General features: G+C 43.7%; 1 protein-coding gene and 1 non-coding gene across 2 annotated transcripts in view; one reads left to right on the forward strand and one right to left on the reverse strand.

The window, feature by feature from the left end:
• Nucleotides 1-7834: 7834 nt before the first annotated feature.
• Nucleotides 7835-17957, reverse strand: part of STK3 (serine/threonine kinase 3) — a 325768-nt gene continuing 315645 nt past the window's right edge. Inside the window, exon 11 of the mRNA XM_029063333.2 lies at nt 7835-10324. Coding sequence (XP_028919166.1) covers nt 10166-10324 — 159 coding nt within the window. The 3' untranslated portion in view covers nt 7835-10165. The remainder of the gene's footprint in view (nt 10325-17957) is intronic.
• TRNAS-GCU lies at nt 14826-14907 on the forward strand. The gene has a single exon. It is a non-coding gene; the product is annotated as a tRNA-Ser (tRNA).

Raw genomic sequence — 17957 nt, forward strand, 5'->3', positions numbered from 1 at the left:
CTAATAAGTACGCCTAGGGAGGTCCTTTGGAACATAAGGAATTTTTGTTGCAAGTGCCTCCCTCGTACTAATAAAATCTCCGCCATCCAGATCACCACCTTGAAATCCCAAAGGGCAGCTACACATATTTTCTCATCCGAATATTTCAGTTGAAAGAAAGGAGGAAATAACTCTTTCAATCCCTAAGAGACCATTTAATGCCCTGCAAGAGTAGCCCAATTATTTAGAGAACAAGTGCATGTACCTTTCTAAAGCTTTAAAATAGTAAGGCTCTAAACACTCCCTTTGGGGTCCGAATTAATGCACTTTCCTAAGTACCTTACTAGCAGGGAGGATCGTAAAGTATCAAGGGGTAATGAACCCATTATTTCCTACTAGAAGCAGCAAGGCGAAGTGGATAGAACACGGGTCTGGGAGCCAGAAGGTCATGGGTTCTAATCCCAAGTCCACCATTTGTCTGCTGTGTGGCCTTGGGTAAGTCGTGGCTCAGTGGAAAGAGCACGGGCTTTGGAGTCAGAGGTCATGGGTTCAAATCCCAGCTCTGCCACTTGTCAGCTGTGTGACGCTGGGCAAGTCACTTAACTTCTCTGTGCCTCAGTTACCTCATCTGTAAAATGGGGATTAAGACTGTGAGATAAGACTGTGAGCCCCACGTGGGACAACCTGATTCCCTTGTGTCTACCCCAGCACTTAGAACAGTGCTCTGCACATAGTAAGTGCTTAACAAATATCAACATCATTATTCTCTGTGCCTCAGTTAACTAGTCTGTAAAATGGGGATTGAAACTGTGAACCCCACATGGGACAGGGACAGTCCCTGTGTCCAACCCGATTTGCTCGTAACCACCCCAGCGCTTAGTACAGTGCCTGGTGCATAGTAAGTGCTTAACAGATACCTTGTCATTATTATCATTACCTTTACCTCTAGATATTTAGTACACCGTCTTTTTTGATTCAGCTACCATTAAAAAATAGGTTAAATATTAAAAAGAAAAGAGATTATTACTATCATTACCTTTACCTCTAGATATTTAGTACACCATCTTTTTTGATTCAGCTACCATTAAAAAATAGGTTAAATATTAAAAAGAAAAGAGATTCATTTCCGGCCTCGTTCATTTGAAAAAATTAAGCAACACTCTATTTTCACAACGCAGTACAATTTATTTCACTTCATAAAATACAGCTCCCTTTGCAAAGTACATTCCTTTCCCACAGTGCAGTATCAGCAGTAGAGGAATTTTCTATTTTAGGTGTATTTCTCTTTCACATAAGATAGTTAAATTGACATGCTCAAATTTTTCAGCCACAGCTGTTTCTCAGTTAGCTGAATGTGAGACGAGAACCATTCTTTAGGAAGGCATTTCACATGAGCAGAGAGATGGATAACTCAACGCTCAGAACTGTGATTTGCACACAGTAAGCGTTCAATAAATACGACTGAATGAATAATTCAATACAGTCAGGATTCTCATGGCTTCATATACGGTTCTCCATACTTGAAGACATCACCAATGAAGGTGACATTCAGCTACGAGGACCTGACTGCGGCAAGACCTAGTGGAAAGAGCACAAGCTCGGGATTCAAAGGTCCCGAGTTCTAATCCTGGCTCCACCAATTGTCTGCCGTGTGACCCCCGGGCAAGTCACTTCTTGTATCTACCCCAGTGCTTAGTACAGTGCCTTGCAAATAGTAAGTGCTTCACAGATACCCTAATTATTACGATGAAGATCGAAAAGGCCAATGCAGGACTCTCAATTCCGCCCATATGCTCACGAAGGCTGTCGCTTATGCCGTCACATGAAATGTTCGCAACGCCTGGTGCAATTTTCACTTTTGTCCCTCTTCCCCTTGACCTTTACATGAAGCTGCTCCTCTCCTTATTTCAGTGTGACATGCGTCCGTAGAACTTAAATCGCAAACTTCAGGTGGGATGCAACTCTTTACAAGGCTTCACTTTACTGCCTGCTCAAAATGCTGCCTTTGAGCTTCTTGCTTGCAGTTTCTTAATTTCAACTCGCCGTACAGCAGCTGTTTGGCTGTCTTGCTGTCAATCATCCTCCCCACCACAGATGCCTTGAAGTCACTAGAGCTTCAGTGCTAGAATAATAATAATGATGGTATTTGTTAAGCGCTTACTATGTGCCAGGCACAGTACTGGGGTGGATACAAGCAAATTGAGTCAGAAACAATCCCTGCCCCATGTGGGGTTCACGGCCTCACTCCCCATTTTACAGATGAGGGAACTGAGGCACAGAGAAGTGAAGTGACTTACCCAAGGCTTCGCAGCAGACAAGTGGAGCAGCCAGGATTAGAATCCATGATCTTCTGACCCCCAGGCCTGATTGGAAGACTTGATTATGGGAGCATTCTTGGGTGATAGCGTTCAATAGTCGATTCAGGAGAACTCTGGTGAGGATATTGCCAGCCACAGAGTTGCACTGATAATGACTGTGCTCTGATCTTTCCTCTTTCTTTTTGAAGTTGGCAAAGATGGTGGGCATCTTGGAGATCCTGAGATATCCCTTCAGTGTTCTATATACTTAAAGCTTTACTGAAAGCACATCTCCTCCAAGAGGCCTTTCCCGACTTGACCCTCATTTCCGCTTTTCCCACTCCCTTCTACGTCGCCCTTGCACTTGCACCTTTTATTCACCCCTTCCCAAGCCCCAAAACACTTATGTTTTGTCTTATACCGTCGAGTCGTCTCCGACCCATAGCGTCAACACAGACACATCTCTCCCAGAACGCCCCGCTTTCCATCTGCAATCATTCTGGTAGAGGATCCATAGTTTTCCTGGTAAAAATCCGGAAGTGGTTGACCATCTCCTCCTTCCATGCAGTCAGTTTGAATCTCCGCCCTCGACTCTCTCTCGTGCCGCCGCTGCCCAGCACAGGTGAGTTTTGAGCTGTAGCAGATTGCCTTCCTCTCGCTAGCCACTGGCCAAGCTAGGAATGGAATGGACAGGCCTCCGCTTGCCTCTCCTTTCCATAGTCGAGACTCGTAGAATACTGGAAACTCCGACCCTGAGAGGGAAAACACTTATGTACCTATCCATAATTTATCCATTTATATTAATGTCCGTCTCCCCCTTCAGACTGCAAACTCGTTGCGAGCAGGGACCATAGCTACCAACTCTGCTAAAGTGTGCTCCCCCCAGCACTTAGTATAGTGCTCTGCACACCGTAAGCACTCAATAAATACAACTGATGGGCTGATTGAGGAAGAGGATCTGAAAATGCTTATGCAGGATACCCCCATCGTATTTGTAGCTCCCAGCAGGTTCGGCATTGGGTTTGGGCGCTTTGCCATTTTTCATGACAACTGCGATGACATCCTTATAGCTGGGACATGTGCCACGTCTTCACGTCGTAGAAGGTGTTGTATGTTTTGAAGGGTCTCACGGCAGGATCTGCATCACAGCGGGAGCGAGTGCATGCAGAGATACACTCTTCTTCGGCCACAGCGTGCACCCACTCCTTAGACATCTGTCTCAGCGTTTAGCACAGTGCCTGCTACATAATAAGTGCTTAACTAAAGCTATTAAAAATTAAAAACATTAAAAAAACCTAGGAGCATTATTGGCTGCAGGGAGACTAGGCAAGAGTGCGTAGAAGGCTCAGAACGAACCATCACCACTACCGAAAAACAAGTCACACACGAGTCCTGCTGACTGGGGGATAACTTAGACTGGCAATCGATCAACTAATCAATGGTATTTATTGAGTACTTACTGTGTGGACAGAACTGTACTAAATGCTTGGGAGAGTACAACAGAATTGGTAGACACGTTCCTTGCCCACAAGAAGCTTACAGTCTAGAGGGGAAGAGACATTAAAATAAATGACAGATATGTACGTGAGTGCTGTGGGGCTGAGAGTGGGGTGAACATCAAGTGTCTAAAGGCTGCATAGGTGATGCAAAAGGGTGGGGGGGATAGGGGAGAAGAAGGCTTGATTGGGGAAGGCCTCCTGGAGAAGATGTGATGTCAGTAAGGCTTGAAGGTGGGCTGAGTAGTGGTCTGTCATAGGTGAAGGGAGGGAGTTCTAGGTCAGAGGGTGGACATGGGAATGGGGTCACTAGAGAGATAAGACAAAATGGCAGTACAGTGTGTGGGTTGGAATTAGAGTAGTGAAGTGTGCGGGGTGGGTTGTAGGGGGAAATCAGTGAGGCAATATAGGAGGGGGCAGGATGACCCACTGCTTTAAAGCCGATAGTAAGGAACTTCTGTTGGATGCAGTGATGGATGAGCAACCACTGGAGATTCTAGACGAGTGGGGAGATGTGGCCGGAATTTTCTTTTTTTACAAAAATGATCTGTCAAGTCAAGTAAGGCCTGGACTGGGGGGAGGTAGGAGGCAGGGAGGTCAGCCAAGGAGGCTGGTGCAGTAGGCAAGGCAGGATACCTTAGCAGTCAAAGAAATGCTACACAAGTAGGCTTCCCAGATTGTTGCGCTGAATAATGAATAATAACTGTTATTTGTTAAGCGCTTACTATGTGCCAAACTCTCTATTAAGCGCTGGCATAGATACATGATCATCGGTTCCCTCATAGAGCTCTGAGTCTAAGTAGGAAGGGAAACAGGTATTGAATCCTCATTTTGGAGACGAGGGAACTGAAGCACCGAGAAATTAAGTGACTTGCCCGAGGTCACACAGCAGACAGATGGCAGTGTCGGGGTTAGAACCCAGGGCCTCTGACTCCCAGGCCTGTGGTCTTTCCATTAAGCTACTGCTCCAGATCAAGCATAGCTGATCGGCAATGTCTGAACAGCCCTATCCATGAGGACACTGATCGTTCTGGATGGGACCGGAGACTAGGAAAGGTATTCCTAAAAATTGCCCGCTCTCCCAAATTTAACTCAGCAGTAGATCACAACTAGTAGGCTGTAAAACTGCGGCGCAGAAGCAAAGAGACAAAAAGACTTATGCTAAAAGGAAGATAACACTGCATAAAGAAGCAAGGAGTATCAGTGTGGCCTAGTGGATATAGCACAGGCCTGGGAGTCAGAAGGACCTGGGTTCTAATCCCAGCTCTGCCATTTGTCTGCTGTGTGACCTTGGGTAAGTCACTTCACTTCTCTGGGCCTCAGTTACCTTATCTGTAAAATGGGGATTCAGATATTAGATAGATATCACAGCACTAGACTACCAGTTGGAAGGGTTACTCACTGAGGTCAGGACTGGATATGCCTTCTTTTGGAGGGGACCTCCTTCTCTGATATGATGCCTTTCACACCATCACGAATATTGGGCCTTCCAAACCTGCCCAGAGGCATAAATTTCCACCGGATGATGCTGTGAACATCCCTGAGACTAAAGCGTTTTGTCACCATCATAAGGACTGCCATGAAGAAAAAGCACACTTTTACATAGATTTAGACAAACCCATCTAAGGAATACCAACATCGGACAAATTCATTGAAAAGGGAGATTGTAACGCTAGAATCGTGACAGCCGCACATGGAAGAAAGACACTGGGTGGCGTGGGTTTGGCAAATTTTTGTTGAATGAATGTAACAAATACCAAGCAGCACGGCGTAGTGGATAGAGCACGGGCCTAGGAGTCAGAAGGTCATGGGTTCTAATTCCGGCTCTGCTACTTGTCTGCTGTGTGACCTTGGACAAGTCGCTTCACTTCTCTGGGCCTCAGTTACCTCAAATGTAACATGGGGATTGAGGCTGTGAGTCCCACGTGGGACAGGGACTGGTTCCAACTCAATTTGCTTGTATCCACCCCAGCGCTTAGTACAGTGCCTGGCACATAGTAAGCGCTTAACAAATACCATCATCATCATTATTACTATTACAGACCCCATCTTTCTCCTGCCATCAGGTGAAACACATCCAGGATGGGCTGACAATTTAAACCTTGGCATCCTACTGACTACATCTTAGAGCAGCAGAGGGCCCACAAGGTTGTATGGATCACCGCATCCATACGTGGAACAGATCGCTGGATGGATCAGCGGTCTCGAGTGTTCCAGGTTCATAGCTGAACCCCAGGGAACGAAGACAATTGGAAGGAGCTCTACGGCCATATCACAAAGGTTCTACTGCAACGTGAAAATCCAGTCAGTCATCAGTCGGTCAGTGGTATTAATTAATTAAGCCTTCATAATGTGCAGAGCACTGTACTGAGCGCTTGGGAGGGTACAGTACAACAGCATTAGCAGACATGTTCCCTGCTCATAATGAGCTTATAGTCTAGAGGAAGCAGCCATAGTGAGGGTGGGAGGACTAGTCCATCAATAATAGTAATCATGCCATCTGTTAAGCTCTTACTATGTGCCAAGCGCTGTTCTAATAATGTTGGTATTTGTTAAGCGCTTACTATGTGCAGAGCACTGTTCTAAGCGCTGGGGTAGACACAGGGGAATCAGGTTGTCCCACGTGAGGCTCACAATCTTAATCCCCATTTTACAGATGAGGTAACTGAGGCCCAGAGAAGTTAAGTGACTTGCCCACAGTCACACAGCTGACAAGTGGCAGAGCTGGGATTCGAACTCATGACCGCTGACTCCAAAGCCCGTGCTCTTTCCACTGATCCACGCTGCTTCTCGGATACAAGTAATCAGGTTGTCCTACATGGGGCTCACAGTCGTAACCCCCATTTTCCAGATGAGGTAACTGAGGCACAGAGAAGTGAAGTGACTTACCCAAGGTCACACCGCAGACAAGTGGTAAGCTAGGATTAGAACCCACGTCCTCTGACACCCAATCCTGGGCTCTTGCCACTAGGCCATGCTGCTTCTTGACCTTGGCAAGTGGGGTGGTAGGAGGTTACCAACCACAAACCCCAACATATACAGTGAATGGGATTTTTTTTTTAAATGGCATTTGTTAAGCGCTTACTATGTGCCAGACTCCATACTAAGTGCTGGGGTAGATACAATTCATCAAATTGGACACAGTCCATGACCCATGTGGGGCTCACAGCCTTAATACCCATTTTACAGATGAAAGAACTGAGGCATAGAGAAGCAAAGTGACTTGCACAAGTTCACACAGCATGCAAGTCGGGGAGCTGGGATCAGAACCCAGGTCCTCCTGAGTCCCAAGCCTGGCAGGAGTCAAGACATTGGGTGAGGGTAAGAGAAGTCACCAAGATTGGTTGAATGCCAGTGTCTCGGAAATATAAATCCCTCTGGCTGAAAAACCTCTACGGCTCTAAGAATAATAATAATAATTATGGTATTTGTTAAGCACTTACTATGTGCCAAGCACTGTTCTAAGCGCTGGGGTAGATACAAGGTAGTTAGGTGGTCCCACATGGGGCTCACAGTCTTAATCCCCATTTACCAGATGAGATAACTGAGGCCCAGAGAAGTGACGTGACTTGCCCAAGGTCACACAGCAGACAAGTGCCGGAGTTGGGATTAGAACCAATGATTTTCTGACTCCCAGGCCCGTGCCCTATCCACTCCGCCATGCCGTGTCTTTTGATATCTGAAACACAAGAGAGAAGTTGAGGAACACATGCAACAGTTGCTGGGATGCCAAAGGGAAAGAGATATGTTGACTGCCACGAAATGAAAACTTCACCACACTGTTATAAACTTTATCCGGTCTTATCCATGCTACGGCGGTACCTTTGAAGAGTGAAGATGGCTCCGTTCTCATCACAGGTAAGGAGGGGATCCTTCAGAGATGGCAAGAATATTCCACTGTTCTCAACATACCTCCTACAGTGTCTTTAAATTCAAATGTCTTTAACTATAAAAAGGCCTGGATAGGAGTCTGAATTCACAGTTCGGAAAATTTTCCAAAAAATTATCTAGAGGAACGTTGTAATCCGATAACACAATTAAAAACTAGCATAACACCAATCATAAGTGAAAAAGAATTGTTTTATTGCAATTGCTTAGTGTTTTCAGGTTTTTTTTAATCAGTATACTTTAACACACCAGAAATGAAACAAATCTAACTATAAATGTCAGGACCCCTATTAAATTTCCTACAACTGTGAATTAAAAAATGTTTTATTTAATATATAAGATTTCTTTTACAAACTATGACAAATTCTGGTGATTTGATTCTGCAAATAAATAAGAGAAAGGAGAACACAAAAGTATTTCTCAGATTTTGAACTTTGCTAAAATAAGTAGTTTTCTACATACTTGTGAGTCTGTATTCATGAGATTGCCTGAGTCAAAACATCAAAAAAAAATGTGTTTTCTGTGATCAAATAAATTTCTGAGATTCTCCCATGGCATTTAGATTTATGGAAAAGTCGGAATACGTTCCTCCATTTGAGGTGGGGGAAAGCTCGTTAGTTGCGCCTCCGGCATTAATCTTAAATTCTAACTTTTCAAGGGATATAGTCCCCTGTAGATGCGAAATAAAGCAATTACACATCAATCATATGATCTGAGTTTCTACATTTGATAATGAATCACCTGTTAATGGAGAGGTCATAATTAATGATAGTACTTACGGGACGAGGCTAAATGGAATAGGAAGTAAAGGTGCATATCTGTTAAGTATCAATATGCAGAGAACGCATGCTGGGATATCTCCTTTTCTCTTTGGGCTTCTATCACATTTCAGATATTGTGGATAATTGTACAACCGTGGTCATTTTCAAACAAACAATCAGTGCCTTTCACGATTTTCATCTCTGGCTATATTGACTTGAATGCATGACCCTTCCCTGTTGGGGATAAACGCATGTCTTTCACGATTTTCATCCTCTGACTATATTGACTTGAATGCATGACCCTTCCCTGTTGGGGATAAATGCAGTTAAGCCCCAAGGTGTTTGGAGAATTCCACTTTATAGTAGGTCACGTATCTGAAACTTCAAGGAGACTCACCTTCACTAATTTAAAAGCATAGCTCCAGGACAAGAATTTTAGGAAATTATAAAGATCAAGTTTCTAGCTAGTACAATAAAATTTATTTGTCTTTATGAAGTACACATTGGAACATGGAAGTAACAAACACTGACAAGATGGTCAAATGCAACTCAGGAAAACAACTGGTCCCAGTTCAGTCACACAAAAGCTCACTCTATTTGGAACTGAGTTCCCTACTTGATTATGTTAATAGTTTGCAGTCCCTAGAGGGTCTACGCACAGTTCAGAATAAACCGTCATTTTGCTTCTGTTTTATCAGGCCCATACTGCTTACCAATTTCCAAAAACAACCCTGAACGACAAAGAAAATGCCCTTAGATGACCCTAACGTCATATTCTCTTAAAGGATGAACTTGATGAGCTGTGCTGAAATGTGAAGCATTTCAGCTCCTGGACACAAAAATGGGACAGAAAATGAAACAAGATCAGCATTTTAAGAGTTCTACAAGTTTCTTTTTTCTTTAGGATTCACCACAGACTTATCTGTGCAGTCTTTCCAATATTTTCTTTGGTTTTCAAATTAAAATCTACTTGACCTTAATATCTATAGCTCAAGGTGTACCAAACATTCGAAAACAAAAAAAGCAGAACACCCAAGTGGGGAAAAAGAAAAAGCCATCTGGCCAAAAATTTCAAATGGTAAAAGCAGAGTTATCACGAGTATAAAAAGTATCTGGCAGTTGGCCAGGAAGAATCACACTAGTGCAGCTTGAATTATTGCTTGTCTTGTATGGTACAGATTTAAGAAAAGGTTTCAGAAGTGACCGCGTCAGCTTTTCCAATTTTCAGGTTAATTTAATAGCATCGGCTGTTAATCTCCACCAAAACAATCCCAATATTCCCCTTAAAACAACAAACATTGGTATAAATAAATAAATTTCACTTCAGGGGATATAATAAATAGACCATTACATTGGAGGAAAGCAGATTGTAAAATAAAGCCCTGTAATGTTGCACAATTAAGAAAGGCTTTGGATCTCTAAGGAGCCATAAATACAACTTTCACTGTACAACACATACAAATTATTGCTTCTAGGGAGCTGGTGAGCTCAAAAAGGAATATTTTAAAGATATATTGCTCTTTTAATTCAAAGCTAAGAGTCCAGTATCTGCACTGGAGAATTTAAAAGCATTCCACTGTACCTGTAGAATGGGTGCTTCCCACTGGGTTTCACTTTTACCCAAATATGAAGCACAAAATGTGGAGAACAGATTTTAGGAATTAAAAACAAAGTAATAAAATTCCTTCAATACGTAATGGTATATTGGTATCCTAACTTAACATACTGTGTGACAGGAATGAACTTAAAAGTTTTGTTGCCTTCGTTTCTTCGCATCCATTGCGTCCAGAATCGGTTGTCTCTTTGCGGTGTATCTTTGCCGAAGCTCTTCAATTTCTCTTTCCATCATAGGGTCCAATGCTTTTAATCTCATCTGCAGCTCTTCTAAACTTAGATTTTTTAACTGGAGTCAGAGAAATTAAAAATCATTGAATGAATACCTCCGGTAACGTACAAGTACTAATATTTTAGAGTCTACTTTGAAATACCATTATGCAGCCCAAAGGTTATGTGACCCAGAAACCAGTCATGCTAGGAAAAATTAAATAAAAAGCAGCAACAACAAAAAATAAACCCCTCAAGCAACCCACAAACTGAAATTTAAAAATCAGAGTTTAAGTTAATGGTAGCTTAGATGGGCAGGAAAAAGCATTTTTTCTTAATTCTATACCCTTTTCATCCTATACACAACTTTTAGTCTCCCAGCCCCACAGTACTTACGTACATTTCTGTAATTTGTTTATTTATATTAATATCTGTCTCCCTCTCTAGTCTGTAAGCTAGTTGTGGGCACAGAGTGTCCCCTTATTGTTATACTGCCCTCTCCCAAGCGCTTAGTACAGTGGTCTGCACAGAGTAAGGGCTCAATAAATACAACTGAATGAGGGAATGAATTCTTGTCTCTCCTCAATTGGAGCATCCCCAAATCAGGGCTACCGGGAGCCCTGGTGAGGTTTAGGAGTTGAAGGAATGTCAAAGGTGGATGGAAGTGCCCAAATAGGGCAGGGATTTCTGAATTGTGGAGAGAGATGGTACCGAGGGGAGAAGGGCAGGGAGCTTAAATCAGTCACAAGATGGAAGAAGGGACAGCAGATACTCTGGAAATCAGGAGAAAAGAATGGATCCGATTGGAGAGAGAAAATGGTGGGGCGTAGGGAAGGCATTTCTTGTGACTGAATGGGATGGGCAAAGGCTGGCTGGGGTGAGAGAAAACCTGAGTTTCAGCACAGAGGGATGATTAGAAGTTCTCTAAAGATATAGAATTAGCACGTCAATGGAAGAGTTAAACAGGGGCAGGAGCAGAGAGGCACGATGTTGGGCTGAAGCTTAGAAGCCTATGGTGCCGGAGAAGGTAGAGGGGGCAGTGGGAGGTTGCTCAGACTAACTAGAGCAAAGTTACTGCAGAAGCAGCATGGCGTAGCGGATAGAGCACGGGCCTCGGAGCCAGAAGGTCATGGATTCTAATCCCCGCTCTGCCACTTGTCTGCCGGGTGACCTTGGGCAAGTCACTTCACTTCTCTGGGCCTCAGTTACCTCATCTGTAAAATGGGGATTAAGAACATGAGCCCCATATGGGACACAGACTGTGTCCAACCTGATCTGCTTGCATTCCCCTGCCCAGGGCTTAGTACAGTGCCTGGCACATAGTAAGCGATTAACAAATATCACAATTATTATTAATATTATGTCTTCACACACATCTGAGTGGCATAGAGCGGTCAGAAATGAGGCCCACCTTGAAGAGAGTGAGAGATAGCGTTGACACAACAGCAGTGTGTTTGGCTGCGATGGATTTCTGACGAGTCTCCCAGTGGGAATACCCGTGGTCACTGGCAGTTACTCCTAGCAGCCCAGGAGAAACGGATTGATCGAAAATGAGAAACTCTACATACTTGAAAGAGAACCTAAAGCTTCCAAGAGCTTTCGCCCAGGGGGAGTCTGGCTCCATTTTATGTGCTCCTTCTTGATTGATTCCGTATTGATACAAGTCTGCCAAATCAATTTAGGTTTAGGTACAATTCTGGGACACCAACGATTAGACACTTTTACCAATAAGCAGGGCAAGTTTATCGTTACGAAAGTTTTCGGTTCCAAACTTGAAATTGTAGACAGAGATCTGACAAGTTATCAAGCAATTCCAGAGAAGAGAAATTACTGGCAATCCCCTCGCCAACTGTACGTATTTGTTCCACACCATAATTAACTTAGGAATTATACAATGTAGAAACCCAAAGAGTAAAGCCCAGACGTTACAGTATGAGGATCTTTTGTCCTGCCTTCGGAGCGCAGCACATTATGGCTGGGGATGCTCAAGAAACAGCCAAAATATAATGATAAAAAAATACTAAGAAGTAGAAGAGAGAGGATATTTGCATATAAAAAGCTATGTTCTCATGCAGGCCGGCTCAGGGGGACTTGCACCTAGTGTTTTCTCTTCAGTTTCTATAGTTTCTAAATTGGAAAACAAAATGCATGTTTTTACTCAATCTCTGCTTCACTGACCCATGGCAGCAGTCTCTGCCTGGCTTATGAGTTCTGATCATTTTAGTTTTGGGTGGAAATTGTAGTTGTTTTCCCCCATTCTTACTAGCTTTAAATTATTTTTGTATTCCATATTCCAGCAGCTCAGTAACCTAGATCTACCCGCTTGCCTTCAGTCAGGCCCTCCCTTAATCCATAATTGGCTAATTGAGATTTCCAAAGAAGAGCTATTGAAAAATCCACTTGTCATTCATTCCCGACCTTTAATACTATTAGGTGATAATCCAAGATAATCTTCACCTAACCTAATCCTAACCAAGAAGCTTTAGTGACAATCTAGGATTTCATTCTGGGCAACGACTAATTCACTGAAAAATTGGTAAATGCTAAATCCTTCCCATGTGCTTATTCTTAAATTTGTAAAATAGGGATGATTATCTATACCTCAGCTAGAACAATGTTGGGAAAAGTAATGAAATTATGCCAGTTCAGTACTGGATTAGCTAATCTCGATGGTTTAGATGTTCATCTTTCTGGAGGCTGGGGCTCGATCACAAGGTCGACCACCAGCGACTCTGGCAGCAAAATGCTTCTCCGATTCTAAGCATTTCAACCTCTTTGGAGAGAGGTGGTGTGAAATTTGTGTCTGCTTTTGCCCCATATGAAGCACATAGTGTGGTTTAGTGGAAAGAGCATGGGCTTGAAAGTCAGAGGGTGTGGGTTCTAATCCCCGTTCCACCACTTGTCTGTTGTGTGACCCTGGGCAAGCCACTTAACTTCTCTGTGCTCAGTTATCTCATCTGTAAAATGGGGATTAAAATTGTGAGCCCCTCATGGGACAATCTGATTATCCTGTATCTACCCCAGCGCTTAGAACAGCGCTTGGCACATAGTAAGTACTTAACAAATACCATAATTATTATTATTAATGTACAGACCAGAAAACGAAACAAAACTATCGAAATCCCAGCCAAAACATATTAAGTTCAAGAGACCCAACGAATGCTTTTTGAATTTACAGGGTCACGGTAACATCAAATATGTTATTTAGCATACAATAAGACATCTGGTTAAACTGGCGCAATACACATTATAAGTTTTTTTGGAATAGTCAATCCTAAAATACTAAGAGCTAACTGTTTGCAGAGCATTGTACTACATGCTTGGGAGAGTGGAAAATAACCATATAACAGACATATTCCCTGCTCAACATGTGATAAGGGTTTTATCATATACTAAAGTGAACAGTGCACTTTTTTACAATGACTCAGAAGAGCTGTGCTTCATTTTCCCAAACATCCTGGTAAAGTAGGTATTAAGCAGGCATTCATTTCCCTCTTTTTTCAAATAAAGAAACTGATGCATGGTGAAATTAATAATGTTGGCATTTGTTAAGCGCTTACTATGTGCAGAGCACTGTTCTAAGCGCTGAGGAGATACAGGATCATCAGGTTGTCCCACGTGGGGCTCACCGTCTTCATCCCCATTTTACAGATGAGGTAACTGAGGCACAGAGAAGTTAAGTGACTTGCCCAGAGTCACACAGCTGACAAGTGGCGGAGCCGGGATTAGAACCCACAACCTCTGACTCCCAAGCCCGGCCTTTTTCCACTAAGCCATGCTGCTTCCCTATAAGTAACTTGACCAAGATCACTTTACCACAGTGGGAGTTGGTTCATAGATGATAATAATAATAATAACTGATTTCATTAAACATTTACTATGTGCCAAGCACTGTACTAAGCGCCACGGTACATGCAAGATAATCAGGTCAGACACAGTCCCTGTCACTTATAGGGCTCCTGGTTTCCAATAGCGAGAGGGAGAAAAAGTACTCGATCTCCATTTTACGATGAGAAAACTGCAAAAAGAAATTGAGAAGCAATTCTAGTGGCCTAGTGGAAAAGTACTTGTCTGCTTTGTGACCTGGAGCAAGTCAATGAACCTCTCTGTGCCTCAGCTTCCTCACCTGCAAAATGGGGATTAAGGCTGTGAGCCCCATGTGGGATAGGCGTGGCTAAGCAGCGTGGCTAAGCTAAGCACACTAAGCAGCGTGGCTTAGTGGAAAGAGCCCGGGCTTGGGAGTCAGAGTTCATGGGTTCGAAGCCTGGCTCTGCCACTTGTCAGCTGTGTGACTTTGGTCAAGGCACTTCCCTTCTCTGTGCCTCAATTCCCTCATCTGTCAAATGGGGATTAAGACCGTGAGCCTCACGTGGGACAACCTGATTACCCTGTGTCTATCCCAGCACTTAGAACAGTGCTCTGCACATAGTAAGCACTTAACAAATACCGACATTATTATAGGCAATGTGCCCAGTCTGATTAGCCTGTTTCTACCTTAGCGCTCGGGACAGTGCCTGGCACATAGTAAGGGCTTAACAAATACTACAAATAAAATAAGTGCCTTGCCCAAGGTATGCCGTGACGAGGTGGCCGAGTGGTTAAGGCGATGGACTGCTAATCCACTGTGCTCTGCACGCATGGCTTCGAATCCCACCCTCGTCGTTAAAGTTTTGAAGCAGCGTGGCTCAGTGGAAAGAGCACGGGCTTGGGAGTCAGAGGTCATGGGTTCGAATCCCAGCTCTGCCACTTGTCAGCTGTGTGAGTGTGGGCAAGTCACTTGGCTTCTCTGTGCCTCAGTTACCTCATCTGTAAAATGGCGATTAAGACTGTGATCCTCATGTGGGACAACCTGATTACCCTGTATCTACCCCGGTGCTTAGAACGGTGCTCTGCACATAGTAAGCGCTTAGAGAAGAAGCGTGGCTCAGTGGAAAGATCCCGGGCTTGGGAGTCAGAGGTCATGGGTCCAAATCCCGGTTCAGCCGCCTGCCAGGTGTGTGACTCTGGGCAAGTCACTTCACTTCTCTGTGCCTCAGTTACCTCATCTGTAATATGGTGATGAAGACTGTGAGCCCCACGTGGGACAACCTGATTACCTTGTATCCCCCCCAGTGCTTAGAACAGTGCTTTGCACATAGTAAGCGCTTAACAAATGCCATAATAATTATTATTATTATTGGATTACATGGCTCCTTTAAAAATATATTGCTATTCTTTCCCTTTTACATTGACCAAGGTAACAGGGTGCCAGGGGATTATTCGGGGTCACTGAGGGTAACAAAGAAAGGCTTTCAAGAGAGTGGCTGAATCCCAGATCTTTGTGGATCCCAAAATACTGCTGGGTAGGGGTCTGAGGAGAGACCGGGAAATCTTTCCAGACGTGCTCCGTGCTCCTCTAGGCTGAGGTTCCTCTCAGACCTATGAGACTATAAAAGTCCATAATCTTAATGACCAGAGTGTTTCAGTCCATTAATCAATTAATCAATCATATTTATTGGGGACTTATTGTGTGTAGATCACTGTACTAAGCACTTGGGAGAGTACCATATAACAGTTGGTGGACACCTTCCCTGCCCTCAATGACAAGGAGGGACAGATGCTGCCTTTTGTGACAATTCTGTACTGCACTGACTTTATTTACTGTTTTGGTCCCAGTCTTGAAGGACTAGAAGCATGTTCCTGGATGCTTATCTTCTAATGACAAGTGGCTCAGTGACTGTCTAAATGGATGAGGCAGCAACTTTACCTTTTTGCTGGTGAGATGATTTCTATATGAAGCAGTATATAAAGTGGGGTTTTTTTGCCTTACAAGCCAAAAGAAGAGTAAAATTTTCTGACAACCTTTTTTTTTAAAGCAAGCATAAAAGAGGGGCAGGATCAATACATTTTAGCATTGGTTTTTGAATATAAAATCTGTATAATTCACAAATTTATCTTTTCATTTCTTCTGCTCATTTCCCCTTCTAGGCTGCAAGCACATAATGAGCGGGAAATGTGTCCGCTAATTCTGCTGTATTTTTCTCTCCCACTCAGTACACTGTTAATAATATTAATAATGATGGCATTTGTTAAGCACTATATGCTAAGCACTGTTTTAAGCATTGAGGTAGATACAAGGTGATCAGGTTGTCCCAAGTGGGGCTCACAGTCTTAATCCCCATTTTACAGATGAGGGAACTGAGGAACCAAGAAATTAAGTGACTTGCCCAAAGTCATGCAGCTAAGTGGAGGGGGCCAGGATTAGAACCCATGATCACTGACTCACAAACCCGTGCTCTTTCCACTAAGCCACACTGCTTCTCTGGCTTTACCTGGTGAGCACTCAATAAATACATTGATTTATTGACTGATTGCTCTTACGCCAGGTTTCAGATGATGCCACTGCCTTTCATTCATTCATTCATTCAATAGTATTTATTGAGCGCTTACTATGTGCAGAGCACTGTACTAAGCGCTTGGGATGAACAAGTCGGCAACAGATAGAGACAGTCCCTGCCGTTTGACGGGCTTACAGTCTAATCGGGGGAGACGGACAGACGAGAACAATGGCACTAAACAGCGTCAAGGGGAAGAACATCTCGTAAAAACAATGGCAACTAAATAGAATCAAGGCGATGTACAATTCATTAACAAAATAAATAGGGTAACGAAAATATATACAGTTGAGCGGACGGGTACAGTGCTGTGGGGATGGGAAGGGAGAGGTGGAGGAGCAGAGGGAAAAGGGGAAAATGAGGCTTTAGCTGCGGAGAGGTAAAGGGGGGATGGCAGAGGGAGTAGAGGGGGAAGAGGAGCTCAGTCTGGGAAGGCCTCTTGGAGGAGGTGATTTTTAAGTAAGGTTTTGAAGAGGGAAAGAGAATCAGTTTGGCGGAGGTGAGGAGGGAGGGCGTTCCGGGACCGCGGGAGGACGTGACCCAGGGGTCGACGGCGGGATAGGCGAGACCGAGGGACGGCGAGGAGGTGGGCGGCAGAGGAGCGGAGCGTGCGGGGTGGGTGGTAGAAAGAGAGAAGGGAGGAGAGGTAGGAAGGGGCAAGATGATGGAGAGCCTTCCAAGTGGGCTGGGGAGTCCAGAGGTCACACACCCTCTCCGCCAGATCCCAGAGCCAGCGATTTGGCTCCTTGCTACTGAGATACATAGTGCAAATATATCAGTGTGAATCTAACAGCAAAATAAAAGTGAAGTATTGAATCTTTCATTTAAATTCACCCTGAAGATAGGTAAATCAAACGTCAATGACTAATCAGAGGCCTCTTTGTAATCTGAAGGTTTTATGGCCTGTGGAGGAATTTAAGAAATCAAATATCTTCTTAAACAGTACTCCAGCTTTAATAACATACATTATCATTTTATTAACTAAATGAAATGTTTTTGAACTCATTCTCTACTGCTTATGGATAGGAAATAGCAACAGATTATTGAAGAAGGAAACAAAACATCAGATTATTATTACCCGTATTAAGCAGCGTGGCTTAGTGGAAAGAACATAGTCTTGGAAGTCAGAGGTCCTGGGTTCTAATCCTGTCTCTGCCACTTGTCAGCTGTGTGACCTTGGGCAAGTCATTTAGCTTCTCTGTACCTCAGTTACCTCATTTGTAAAATGCGGATGAAGACTGTGAGCCCCACGTGGAACAACCTGATTACCTTGTATCTACCCCAGCACTTAGAACAGTGCTTGGCACATAGTAAGCACTTAACAAATACCAACATTAT

This window comes from Ornithorhynchus anatinus, chromosome 4 (genome assembly GCF_004115215.2).
Source record: "Ornithorhynchus anatinus isolate Pmale09 chromosome 4, mOrnAna1.pri.v4, whole genome shotgun sequence".
In the NCBI taxonomy this organism is placed as follows: domain Eukaryota; kingdom Metazoa; phylum Chordata; class Mammalia; order Monotremata; family Ornithorhynchidae; genus Ornithorhynchus; species Ornithorhynchus anatinus.